The sequence below is a fragment of the Ursus arctos genome, unplaced genomic scaffold (genome assembly GCF_023065955.2).
Source record: "Ursus arctos isolate Adak ecotype North America unplaced genomic scaffold, UrsArc2.0 scaffold_1, whole genome shotgun sequence".
Taxonomy (NCBI): Eukaryota; Metazoa; Chordata; class Mammalia; order Carnivora; family Ursidae; genus Ursus; species Ursus arctos.
This window is the reverse complement of record NW_026622763.1, coordinates 13,419,278-13,432,567: the sequence shown is the minus strand read 5'-3', so window position 1 is coordinate 13,432,567 and position 13,290 is coordinate 13,419,278. Positions and strand designations below refer to the sequence as shown.

At 43.1% G+C, this 13,290-nt stretch overlaps 1 protein-coding gene across 4 annotated transcripts in view; it reads right to left on the bottom strand.

The window, feature by feature from the left end:
* Nucleotides 1–13,290, bottom strand: part of CCDC93 (coiled-coil domain containing 93) — an 88,694-nt gene that overhangs the window by 23,483 nt on the left and 51,921 nt on the right. For all 4 annotated transcript variants that reach the window (XM_026510120.4, XM_044388258.3, XM_044388259.3 and 1 more), the window contains 3 exons: nucleotides 7,450–7,566; nucleotides 4,568–4,630; nucleotides 913–986 (listed from right to left, as the gene is read on the bottom strand). In XM_026510120.4, coding sequence (XP_026365905.1) covers nucleotides 913–986; nucleotides 4,568–4,630; nucleotides 7,450–7,566 — 254 coding nt within the window. The remainder of the gene's footprint in view (nucleotides 1–912; nucleotides 987–4,567; nucleotides 4,631–7,449; nucleotides 7,567–13,290) is intronic.

Below are 13,290 nucleotides of genomic sequence, written 5' to 3'. Positions count from 1 at the left end.
GTCAACTCAGAAACATCAATGAGTTTCAAGAGCCCTGGATCTCCTTGGTACCAATTACTCAACAGTACTCTGAGCATAGACAGTATCACAAACCATTTCTAATTTCCATGAAAAGGAAACAAATTGCTTAGGGTCATTAAAAGAATTAATTTGAAAATAAAAATGTCAAGTACCTGACGGACTTTGCTCCATATCATGAAAGAAGGGTTTCTGATTATCAAGCCAAGTAATCTGTGGGTACTTGTTGGCTAACAATGTCCTTCAAATCTGGGACTGCTTACAGTATCATTCAGATGAAAGACACTTATGGAGCTTTTATCACCTAACTGATTTGGTGCTAAAAAGGTCAAATGTAAGTGTGTCTTATATATAATTTAAATTGGTAAAGACGATTAATTTAAAATGAAAAAAAAAAAAAGCCCAGCAGCTGTTTCTTGGTTAAAAAAAAAAAAAATACTGCACCTTTAATCCCAAGGAGGCAGGGCTGAAATGTTACCAGTAAAAAAACTGGTAGCAAGGGTTGACTCCAAGGAGGAGGACTGGGTGGCTGGGGCACAGGGGTGGGAGGAAGACTTTCACCACACATCTTTTTGTTCTGCGAATGTATTTTTTGGTTCTTAAAAACAGAAAAACCAAAAAAGCAAAAGCTAAAGCAAAAACGTGCTGCTTCTGCTGCCAAGGGGAATCATGAGAACAAGGTGTCTGACTCAGTACGGCCCAACAAGGCAGCGTGTGCCCAAGAACGGGGAGTTGCCATGTTCTGGATCGGGCATGTGGAATGACATGACCTGCGTGGGGCTGGAGGCAATGACTCTGGGCTCCTTGGTCTTGTGCTCAAGCAAAATCAACTACCAGGCACTGGCAGAATTACTTTCTTCCAGGAGAAAATACACACAGGCTGAAACCCCTCACCTGGGATCCGCTTTGGATTCTATCTTCTCCAGGGCTGCTTGCTCTTTGTCCAGCTTCTCACTGTGACGCTTCAGCTGAGAGAGAGAGAGAGACAGAGAGAAAGAGAGAGAAAGGAGGTGCTGGTGCTAGGGACTGGGGAGGACAGAAGAGTGAGCGCACCCTCCCTCCCGCGGCTCACATCTGCGCCCCACTTTTGGCAGCTGGCCCAGCCCGCTGGACCTGGCTGTACGCTGAGAAAATAGGTGGACGAGAGAAACAGGATGGGGTGGGGAGCATGACACGGAAAGGTCAAACCCGGACCCTTCTGGTACAAGAAACCTTGGCAATAGCTCTAAATCACAGCAGTAGATGGGTGGAAAGCCAAAAGTAACACTGACAGCAGGTGCCTTTCAGCAGGGCGGTAGGAAGGGGTAAACAACAAGAGGCTACAAGAGACAGACCTGGTTGAAATGCCACACTACCACGGTCATGGCTAGTAGCAGAGGTAGGGTTAAGTCCATCTTCTTGAATAATTTCACTTTCTTTTTCTGAGTCAGACAGGATTTTAAAATAGAAATTTTAAAGAAACTCAGATTTCCATTTATAAGGTGTACAGTTATAGAATGCTAAGCTGCTAAAAGAAGTAAGAACAAAGCAGCTCTTTTACGATGATCTCTAGGCTCTACTGTGAGCTGGAAGAAAACGATGTACAAAACACTGATGCCATGTCTTTCCAATGTGTATAAGGGAGTGTATACCCCAAATATATACATGTATAATAGGCTATACATGTTACTTGTATATGCACGAAATATTTCTGAAACTGGTTACCCCCTGGAGAGGGTAATTATATGGTTGTACTGTTGTACTGTTACAGCAGTACTTTTTGAATTTTGAATTTTGAATTGGGTGAATTGTGCTACCTACTAAAAAAAAAAAAAAAAAAAAAAAAAAAAAGCAAGTTAAGAAAGTTCCAAGAGTACTAGCTGAAAACAGAAGAGCACAAGTTACAATGAGCCCTTCTTGCCTCAACTCCTAAAAAACCCAGACAATTACGCTCAAACATGGGAGCGGGTACCTTAGGGCCAAGCTGGCCAACAGAGAGGCAGGGCTGAGGAGGCCTGCTGTGTGGGGTCAGCAGACACAGGAAGGTTGGTCTGCAGGGCTGGGATCACACTAAGAGAGCCAGCTGGGCTGAGCAGTGAAGCGTGCCTCCCCTAACCTCGAGCTAGAGCTCAAGTCCCAGGGGCAGGCAGGCTCCTAGAATAGGCAAGACCCGACTGGTGAAAGGTGGAGTGCCCAGACCCCAATACTACTTACTCCTGGCTGATCTCACTTAATAGTAGAACCCACCCTTCCAGAATAATCACACGGAGCAGGCTGCATACAATGGGTACAGAATCCAATTCCCGTTGGTAACGGGAAGTTTCAGAATCAAAGATAAGCATACCACCAAGAACTATCAAACATCTGAAGGAAGATAAAACCACGAATGAGGAAAAAAAACTGAACAAATGAATTTTGATCTGAAGAAAGTTTATAGATCATGAAAAACCCTAGACACAATTAATGCCCTTAGAGAAATGGGAGAGAATGCTGCATATACTACAAAGAATCAACCTCACACACAGGAAATTAAAGTCGTGATTGCTGAAATTAAAAAGCGGACAGGCTAGAAGCGAGCGGCCAGCCGAGGCAGGGGCACGAAGCCTCCCCGCAGGTGTCACGTACTGCCATCCGTCCTTGACCTTCCCTGCCCTGCTCGACTTCACTCGATCTGCTGGAAAGACAGGTCTTCCCTGTTTTTCGGTGCTGCCAGGTTATCCTGGGAGGGCAGGTGTCACTGAGAAGGTGAAACCAGGGTACACGGAGGGGAAAGGGGTCAGAGTGCTCGTGCTGGCCAATCCTTGACTGGAACAGATAAGGAGGCTGAGGCCCATGGGTGAAGTTCATTACTTATTCGGGGGTCTGGTCTTCAGTATTCTGACCAGTCAGGCTTCTTCAGAAGTGGCTGAGGGCCAGGTTTGGAACAGCCTCCCATTGCCCTAGATGGGACTTAGTGTGACTGCCCTACTACAGAGAGAGGGAGCTCTCGGAAAGGTCTTTGGGGCCACACAGCCAAGGCTGGAGCTCTGGCAGCCTCTGCACGGCTTCAGTGCCCCATCTGCAGAACAGGGATGGTAACAGTGTTGCTAGCCTGGTTACAGAGAGTCAGGGGACTAGTACAAGGGAGGTGCCCAGAGCACACCCAGCACACACTGATGCTGGCTGCTATGATTATCTGAGGATAAGACCATCCCTATTATTGACTTAAATCACATTCCTTACCTTTCTAGCACATGGAAGGAGCTCAACAAATACCTGATTTAGTGTTTAGTACAAAGAAAACGACTTCAGAGCCACACAGGATTTATATCCTAAGGCACGTGAGTGTCTTAGGAAATTGATATCAAGATGCTTTGCCTTTAATCTCCCCCAGATGGTTATACAAGGGCTGATCCATGACTTGGCAAACTTCATGCCAGGGACTCTATGGCATTAACATTTAGATAGCGGCAGGGGTTTCACCCCAGGAGTCTGCCATCCAGCCCCCAGGAATGCAGTCAGAACAGTGTAAGGAAAGCTCGTCCGTCCAAATGCAACACAGGCATCTTTGGAAAGAATGAAAAAAAAATTCATTCTCTCATTCTTTTGCTGCCCTTTTCAAACATTCCGACAATCACTGAAGAGACTAGCCCAGGTCAGAATTTAAAAGTTTTGTCAGCTTGATAGCAAGGCAGTGACCTGAGTGCTACATATTGCTACAGAAACAAGCATTTTAAGTGGGCAAATTTGATGTGAAATTTAAAGAAAAGAGGGGGACTGCCTTAGTCTGAGAGAGGTCTTTGAGGATCAGTTCTGCTTCCACGTGGTTCAGAAAGTACTGGGCGGGGCCCTGTATGCGGTCCTTAATAAGTATAGCCAGAGCTCGAGCACCAAAATCACATCGAGGAGAGACCATCGGATCCAGATGAGGACAGCTTTCTATGGAAATGCGAGGGACAGAAATAGCAAAACTCTGCTCATGACAGAGTTGGCATGGGAAGTGTTTGTTTTCCTGGCCCGGTTTCCTAGGCAATGAGAAGTGGGAGGTAAACGACATTCTAACACTGATGGGAGATGGCACACTCGACCCAGGTCAGAAAACAGATCCCGTGGTTTGAAATATACCCACTGCCCTCCTCCTCCTCCTGAGACCCCGTCCCCCATCCAGCCTAGAAGAAAACTGGCTATTCTGAACAACAAATTACAGCCCTCTGCAGTGCTCTCATCTTATAAAAAGAAACCTTCTCATTCTTTAGGAATTCAGTATTTTGAAGTGGGGTTTGTAGAGGAGCAGGGCCCACTTACCGTGAGGGGCCCTTCAAGCTCTGTGAGGCCCGTGCCCCTGCCCATCAGCCTGGCCTCCCTCAGGAAGCCCTTCCCGATCCTCAGGGCCCATGGCAACGTCTCCTGCCAAGACCGCTGAGCCCTTAGAATGCGGCAGCGTGGGTACACTGACGGCAAGGGTCACGCACTACCAGGTGCTTGTCCTCTGTGCCCAGGTGGCCCTGAGCCCCGAGACGCCACACAGACTGATGATACAGGGCACTTCATGAGTGGTGCAGGTCAAAAGTGGTTCTGAAAGTCGCCTCACCTCTGTCAGACTTTGCTTTGTTTCATCATATCTGGCTTGTAGGCTGGTATGACTTGCCTGCAGCTGGAAAAGAAAGAGAAAAGATACCTGCTCTCATTCAGTCCTCAAACAGCACAGCTGTGGGTGGTCTCCCCGCCTCACGGACGGGAAAATGGAAATTCACTGGAGATATAAACTGAGTGAATGTGAGACTTTTAGAATGGTTCCAACAACACATGAAGACAAAATTCATACAATTAGCACCAACCGCATGTCAGGTGACCAACTAGATATTTGGCATAAATCCTATCATTGCATCCCTACATTCAATGGAAGAAGACATTTTTCTTACTTTACAGATAAGGAAATAGAGACTCAGAGGGGTTGAGTTACTTAACAAAAGTTTCACGGCTGCTAACTGATAAAGCCACGACTCAAACCCAGGTCTGACTTCTCTGTACAGCTATAATCAGTTCACTTAACCAATGTGCCCATTCCCAGAATACAAACTGCATTTTGCAATTCAGGATTCTGGCACAGAAAATGACTGGCTGGCAAACAATCTGAGATAGAAGAAAGAATTCAGGACTTCAACACGAAGAGACAGAAAATGAATTACCTTTCCAGTTCAAAGTTACACAACTGTAACCTTAGATCAGGAAAATGTCATTTCTCTTTTCCTTCCCAAAAAATATATCCTCGTGCTGTCTGTGAACTTTCAGAAATCTGAAAACATTCATCAAAAGCTCAAAGGGTTTGTACATTTTCACTTTTGAAAAGGGGAAGTGGCAGAAAACGACACCAGGCTCTGGCTGTTAGCAGTGTACAAATAAACAATGAGAAGTTTTATCCTGTCTCTCAATGATTGCTTCAAAATAACTTGCCCCATCCCTGAACATGTAAGCAACCCATTAAGAATTATGTCACCTTCAGAAATCATTACTCCTAAATCATGCTTCCAGTCTTCATGACCGATGAATGGTTACATTTCCAACAAGGCCTATCAAGAAGTCAACTCAAGCAGAGAGCAAGAGTGATAAAGCAGGGAAGCAGGCGGGCTCTGGCTTTTCCCTTTTCAAAGGAAGCCATCTGTGCAATGAGAACTTTCACTGACTTGTTTGTGTAACTGGCAGAGAAGAGGACTTCTGGAGAGTTTGTTTTTTCTCCTGAAAAATGATTGATCTCTTGAAGCCCTTTTTTGGCTCCAGGAAGGGGTCCTGGCATTTCCCACCTTCCTGTCCACTTCTCACCCAGGCACCCACCCAGCCCCCCATCTGACATTTACCCAATGCTCTGCGCACATGAGGTGTGTGGGAGGAGGTGATGAATACGACACAGTCCTTGCCTGCAAGGATCTGCACCAGTGAACTGGGAATCAGAGTATGAGAATAGCTGGGGTAGAGCCAGGCTCAGGGGAGGCCCAAGGAGAGTCTGGCTCATCAGGGAGTCTAAGGAAGGCTTCACCACAAAGACTCATGCAAGCTGGATCTTGGCAGGGATATCACTTGCTAAGAAAGGAAGACTCATCTCTTTGATTAATTTAACTAATAAGAACTCTCTTCATCTGCATATCTGACCACCTTTTCTCAAACAGGGGATGTCCCAATAGCTTAGCCTACTTTTCATCTTGTTAGAATCCTTCATAATTGTCCTACCCTCATTTTCTTCTTCATCATTAACCCCTAGACTCACCCCCAAATTCAGCAGTGGGTTACCACCCCCTTTCTGGCTTCCTCTTTCCTTCCTCAACCTCAGGTTTCTGCTCAGCTACCCACTAGCTGCGTTCCAATTCTATGCCTCTGTAGCACATTCCCTTGTCGGACCATGAGATGCTCTTTACTCCTTCTCTTGCTCTGCCCCCCTTCCATTTCTGTTGGGCTAGGACTCTCCCTATGGTTGTCACCAAGGCCACGCGTGCATCCTGCTTGCTTTCCACCTGCATGACCTTGGAACAGGGGTTCTTGGATTTAAAGAGCTTGGATTCTCTCATATATTATTGGTAGACATATAAACTGGTAAAATGGTGAATAATTTGATAGTTTCGAGCAAAATAAAAAATGTCTATATTTTTGACCCAGCAATTCCACTTCCTAAAATCAATCTTATACAAATACATATTTGCACCAAGATGACCGTTTTGCAAAGATGATCACGGTAGCATAAATTTAGAGCTGGGGGGAGGGATCCTGAAACAACCTCCATACCCACGAACAGGGGACAAGTACAGTGATTATAGCACGTATACACTACATTGCACTACGCAGGCGATTTGAAACAATGAGGCAGACCTACACATTCAAAATCTTGGTTTTACCAGTAGTAAGCAGTGTGGTCACAGGCAAAACTAGTTCACTGCTCTGCTTCTGTTTCCTTATTCATAAAATGAGGGTAGCAGTAGTACCTCCTCCACAAGGACGTCGTGTGAAAAGAAGGAGCGAGTCCTTCATTCATCTCCACAGCCTAGTTCTCTGCCTAGCCCCGAGCAGCGCTCAGCGAACATCGGTCAATCAATAAATGCTATTCTTAAGTCTTGCGACCTTCTTCTAGAGCAAGGCTGCCAATTTTTCCAGTTTGGGCCAGGCTTTGTGAGCCACGTTTGGAAACGGCCAAGTAGTAAATATTACAGGCTTTCTGGGCCATGCGGTCTCTGCTGCAACTACTTAGTTCTGCCCCTGGAGCTTGAAAGCTGCTACAGAAAATACGTAAACAAACAGATGCGCAAGTATTCCAATAAAACCTCACTTACAAAAACAGGTGGCAGCTGGCTTGGCCCCAGGGCTGTAGTATGCTAATCCCCGTGCTCGAACCTCCATTCTAACATGGACATCTTCACTCCTTCCCCAGTTTCTCCCTTCTTGAAGTTTCGTATTACTTGAATGACATTATAAAAAGAAAACACCAACCTCTTCCAGATGTTTAGTCTTCTGCAAAATCTGCTTGTTCAAGGAGATGACTTTTCGACGATGAAGTTGGGAGGTTCCTAATTTTTCTGGACTTTCTTCGGCTGACAGCTCAGACTGCTGTGGGAAACAGGGAGGGCAAGCCCAAAGGATTTAATTAGCCCCCTTCAGTTTACATAAGACAGACCCATCCCTGCTCACCCCGGGCAGAGCACTACTTGGCAGCCTGTCAAAACCAAGCCGGGGCAGCCATGGGGTCCTTTGCAAAACCCAGGTCCAGGGAAGAAGATTCTGACACAAAGATCAAGATCCTTACCAATGGAATCTGCACTCCTGGCAGAGGGACCGGCATGTGCAGAAGCACAGGAATATATAACTGTGGTTATGCTGCTATCATATAGGCAACAGGCACCATCAAAGGGTTTTAAATAGAGGAATAATATGGACGTATCAATATCTTCGTAAGACAGCTCTGGAGTTAACAAGAATGATGAAATGATTCACTTTCACTGAAGTATTGTAAGTATACGGTCAAAAAGTTTAACTGTTTGGAAGCATTTATAATGAAAAACAATAGCCTATTAACTTATTTCTCCCCATCCACGGGTCCATTCCCTTTAACCATTTCTTATTTCTACTCTTGTGGTGTTCACAAAGGATAGATCTGAGAGGGATGGAACTTGCTGACAGGGTAGTAGGATTCCTGAAACTGAACGTGAGGAGGGGAGGGAGAAAAAGGGTGGAGCAGGAAGCAGAGACTTGTCAGGCCTCGAAGCGAGTCAGGGAGAGATTTCTGGGTGAATGCAGCAACAGCACTGAGAAGCCACAAGGAGGAGGAGGTAGCTTGGTATGGACACCGAACACAAACATCAGCCTCAGGACAAACAAATTAAAAGGTCGATCCTACTATAACAGGAGTCCTTCCAGTACTTCTTAGATGATCATAAAAAAGCTTAGATGAGCTTACTAAACAAATGCCCACTTCCACCACACTTCCTTTTTGACTGGAAGTATCCCCCAGTACCAAACTAAACACCGATTTTAAGCCCAAGTGCAATACAGCTATTTGGGTATTTGATTTTCCCTGCATGTTTTAACAGTGATCATAAGCTTGAAAGACGGGAAGATCTGCCCATGGGGAAAAGAGATGGGAAAGTGAGGGGGTGGAGAAATTGGGTGGAATAGTCACCATTTATTTTGGTTAAGGATTTCCCTGAATAATTCAGCAGTACCACTAACAGATGATGAGTTTTTGCTGCTTAACGGCTCCGGAGGTGGGGAGCAACCAGCAGGATATGGTTGCATAAAACAGTGAGGAACATCGCTTTCCATCTCCTGGACAGGTGGGCCATAAAGGAAATAGAAAAACTAAGCATTTGGTATTGCAACATATCTAGCCCTGAAACTTGGGACTTCAGAAAATGTCAATTAACGTACTCCAGCTTATCTGAATCTCTGGGAATTGGAGTTAACTTTTAAAAATACACTTGGTCATTATCAAGATTTTCACAACCTGTAGTCTAGGGAGGGAGAATTGTTTCTGAAAATGATTTGAGAATAAAAATGAGGGCGAAGGAAGGACCACTCCCTCTTGATTTCTAAATCACTTGTCAGAAACAGAATTATAATGAACTAATTATATCTCCTTTACTTTGATGGTGTCACCCTGAACTATGCTATTAATTTGGCTACTTTTGTCTGCTATATATTTAATACCTTTTTCTTATGGTTCATTTTCAGATTTGGGTTTTAACATCCAACTCAGATTCCTGGACACTGATTTCCAGCATGTCTCTGGCATATCCTCAGAGCATTTAACTTAACTCGCAGAATTACATAAGCCTTCTAGCTCATGATTTATTGACATTTGAAATAGGATTAATTCCCTGTTCACTGGAACAACCCCATAGGTTATGCCCCTATGTCTGATGTCAGAATTATCTTGAATAACCTGACCTCCTCCAGCTTGCCTGTGTGGCTCTGGACCAGACAGAGTTGTGGGCTGGCAGGCTCCAGGGGATCAGTGTCTCACTCATGCCCCAGTCTTCCTCCAGTCTTTGGGGGCAAGCACATACTCATTCAGTGCTATTCTGTACCTCTGGCCTGGCCTGGATGGCGTCTCCAAGTTTTAGGAGATTTGCTGACGAACTGCTTTTATGGCCAAGGTCCTAAGACCATGAAAAGTGTATTTCCCACCCAGCTTCTTTACCTACCTGGCATACATACAACTTTGTTTTACAATCAAGACCTGTGACTTCACTTCTAAGAACGTTTCTCGCAGGAAAACCAGTAGCTATCTTGATATCTGGAAAGAAGGTTTCCAGGCTGGTTGGCTATCTCTCTCTTTCTCTTTTTCTCTATCTTTCTATCTAGATTTAATTTTTAGCCACATGGTCCCTCAAGGCCCTCATAGGGGTCTTCGGGGTCAAAATCTTTTTCATAATACTAAAATGTCATTTTTTCCCATTCTCATTCTCTCATGATAATACAGTGAAGTTTTCCAGATGTTACATGTCACGTGATAATATCACTGATGTTAATACGTAAAGCATTTATTATTGTTCTTTGTAAATGAATTAATATGTAAGCTACTGAGACCTCAGTAGCTTTTAAGAGTTCTTAAAGGGTCCTGAACCTGAAAATTTTGAGAACCTCTACTTTAATCTAAGGGGCCTGGCTCACTTGAGAATCATGTATTGGTCTCAATCATTGATTGGGGCAGCCTTATTTGCAAGGAACTCCAATCAGTGGAGTGGGCCCACACATCACATATAACATTGAGAGAGGAAAGTTCTTTCTGATTCCACTCCTTCACTAGACAGGTGATTCAGAGAACCATACACATAGAGAGAAAATACAGTGCACAGAAAGAACCTGGAAGTCACTCTACAAGCTTACTATATCTGTTATGATATGCTCTAAGCAGACACGGGCTTTCAAAATCCTTTCTCATATTGATAGGTAGCAATTCTCACTGTTAAGTGCAGTGCCTTAAATTTGAATCTGCAAAGTGTTAATAATGTACGTTACTATCAGAACATTAAATGCCATTTCCATATCTGACATTTCTCTAGCCCAATTAAAATGAGTAATATGCACATAAACAGGCCCATCGTTCATATGAGTTTGTAGGTTCCTCTGTTTGCCTTTGAATCTAGAGATGGTGCTATGCAGAGTGCTTTGTTTAATGGGAAGTTATTTTTGTGCAGATATAACCGTTTATTCTAGAGCTGAATTGAAGAGTGTTAACTTGGGCAGTGGAAAGCTGATGGCTCTATTTTTCAAGCATACTTTTTGTTAAACAATCTAGAGACGGATAAAGGCAGGAACAGGTCTTTAGAGCATCTGGCATCCTGGTCACTGACAGTCACAGTGAGAAGGGAATTGAAGATGATGAAGTTGATCTAGAAGGATGAGACGAAGCGGGACAGATGGAGGACAGGACAGGAAACTTTACAGTAAATCCTTGACAGAAACAATTTAAATCCTTGGGGCATCTTAACTGATTTCTACGTGAAAAGTGCAATCTTTCTCAAAGAATGCCAATCATGTACAAATAATTCCATTTGTGTTTACACTGGAGAGAGAGCTAAAGAGCCAATCTAATTTTGTTCAACATTTTCAGATTAAGAACGTGCTTTCAAAACCACAGCATGGATTAAGACGACTTCTAGTGCAGATGCAATGTTTCCTAATAACGGACAGATATTCACAACTTCCACTGTTAGGGGAACCAGCTTTAAATGTCATTCGATAATATTAGTCTTGTTCAAAATAGTAAATTCCTAAGGGAAGCAAAAAATGATTACTTTAGCTAAAACTATACACTTTTATAATGAAAGAGACCCCGAAGGTTATCTACATAACAACCTTCTTCCTAAAATAGGAATCTCTCCTATATTACCTCCCTCCCCTCACTAAAATATGGTACCTAAGCGGGATCTTTCAGTAAGAAAGATCCCTATCTCATGATACAGTTCTCTGTCCCGAACAGATGGACTTCAGTTTCTGGCACCTTGACGAAACCTTCCATTGAAAGCAAATGGACAGATGATATAAAATATTTTATTTATTTATTTATTTATTTATTTATTTATTTATTTAGAGAGTGAAAGCGTTCACACAGTAGGTGAGGGCAGGGGAGAGAGAGAGAAAGAATCTCAAGCAGACTCCCTGCTGAGTGCAGAGCCTGACATGGGGCTCAATCTCATGACTGTGAGATCATGAACTGAGCTGAAATCAAGGGTCAGATACTTAACCAACTGAGCCACCCAGGCACCCCCAAAATATTTATTTTTTAATTATTTTAAAAAACCTATGAGCTAACAAGAATGTAAGAAAATCTGCAAGGCCAAAGAGTTAATGCAAGTGGAGCTCCAGGAAGGTGTATATATATATATATATATATATATATATATGTGTGTGTGTGTGTGTGTGTGTGTGTGTGTGTGTGTATATAAAACCAATGAGGCTGGCTTTTTTCTTGAAGTACTTGCCAACACCAGGTGATCGCAAGTGTTGATTTTTATAAATCAATAACTGCTCTGCATAAACAAGTGAAAGAAGAAAATATCTGCAGTGAGATTTTGTAACACATTGGTCCAGTTCTATAATCTAAATGTACACACTACCTGGATTGTCCAAAAAAACCCACAAGTCAAGACATGTATACGACAGACTTGGGCTGGGGTGTCTCCAGATGCTTGCCAGAAGTAAAAGCAAATATGCTCTGGAAGAACAGAGATTCAACACTAGGCTTCAAAGAATTTCTACAGGTGAATTTCCAGGGCATACGAACTTACCATCAAAATTCAAAAGCATGTACAAAGTACGAGCAAAAAGCCAGCAGAAACAGACAGAATCAGACCTGCAAAGACTCAAACATGAAGCAACAGAGATTAAGTGTGATCGCTCTTTCACGTAACAGATTTACCTAAAAGTATCCACTTCTCTTTCCTCTCCCCTTTCTATAAAACACATCAGTATCCTTCCCCATCTTGGCTACCACCCTCTAGATATACTCTAGCTGACAAGTGACCTTTTCAAGTACTCTTCCCTGGAGTCTGAGCCCTGCAGATGGGGTGGGACTATTCGCTTACCCTCTTTGCTTCCACTGATGAAACTGGATACATAAACATTCTTTTCAGTATTCCTGACTCCCACTAATGAAATCCCATGAATTTCAAAGACCCATATTCATGTAACCCTGCCGAGTCTAAGGCATGGCTCTGGGTTTCCGAGGCAGGAAATATGGTATATTTGCCCAGAAAGCTCTTAACATTTAGGGGGCATGAACAAAATCCAGAACTTCCCACTTTTATCTCCATGAACTACTGTCAGGTCAGATGGAAGCTCACCAAATCCTGAATTGGTATGACTGATTTTTCTGAAATTAAATGAAACAGTTCACATATACCTTCTTTAACAAATGAATTTGTTTGGGCTCATAATTTCAATCTAAGATATTTTTGAATGTTGATACTATTCTCCAGTGTGCTAGCCACCTCTTCTTTTTTAGCTTTAAATGATGTTCAAATCTGACAAAACTAATTATATGCCTTTATCCAAATTGATAAAGACTCTGAAAGGTATAGGTTATGCTGTGCAGCTTGAGACAATCCTACCAGGTCAAACAATTCATTAGCTGATACCATTTTTTTTTCTCTCCTTTTTTTTTTTTTTTTTTTTTTTTTTTTACTGTTACTGTGTATAGCATCAGTCCTTCAGATTTTAGGAAATCTTGGAATATTTTAGAAACCCCACATTTAGCATCATTCTCTCCAGATTTATAGGGTTTCTGAATCTCTAAATTCAGATTATGGTTTTAAATCTCTCTATCCCACC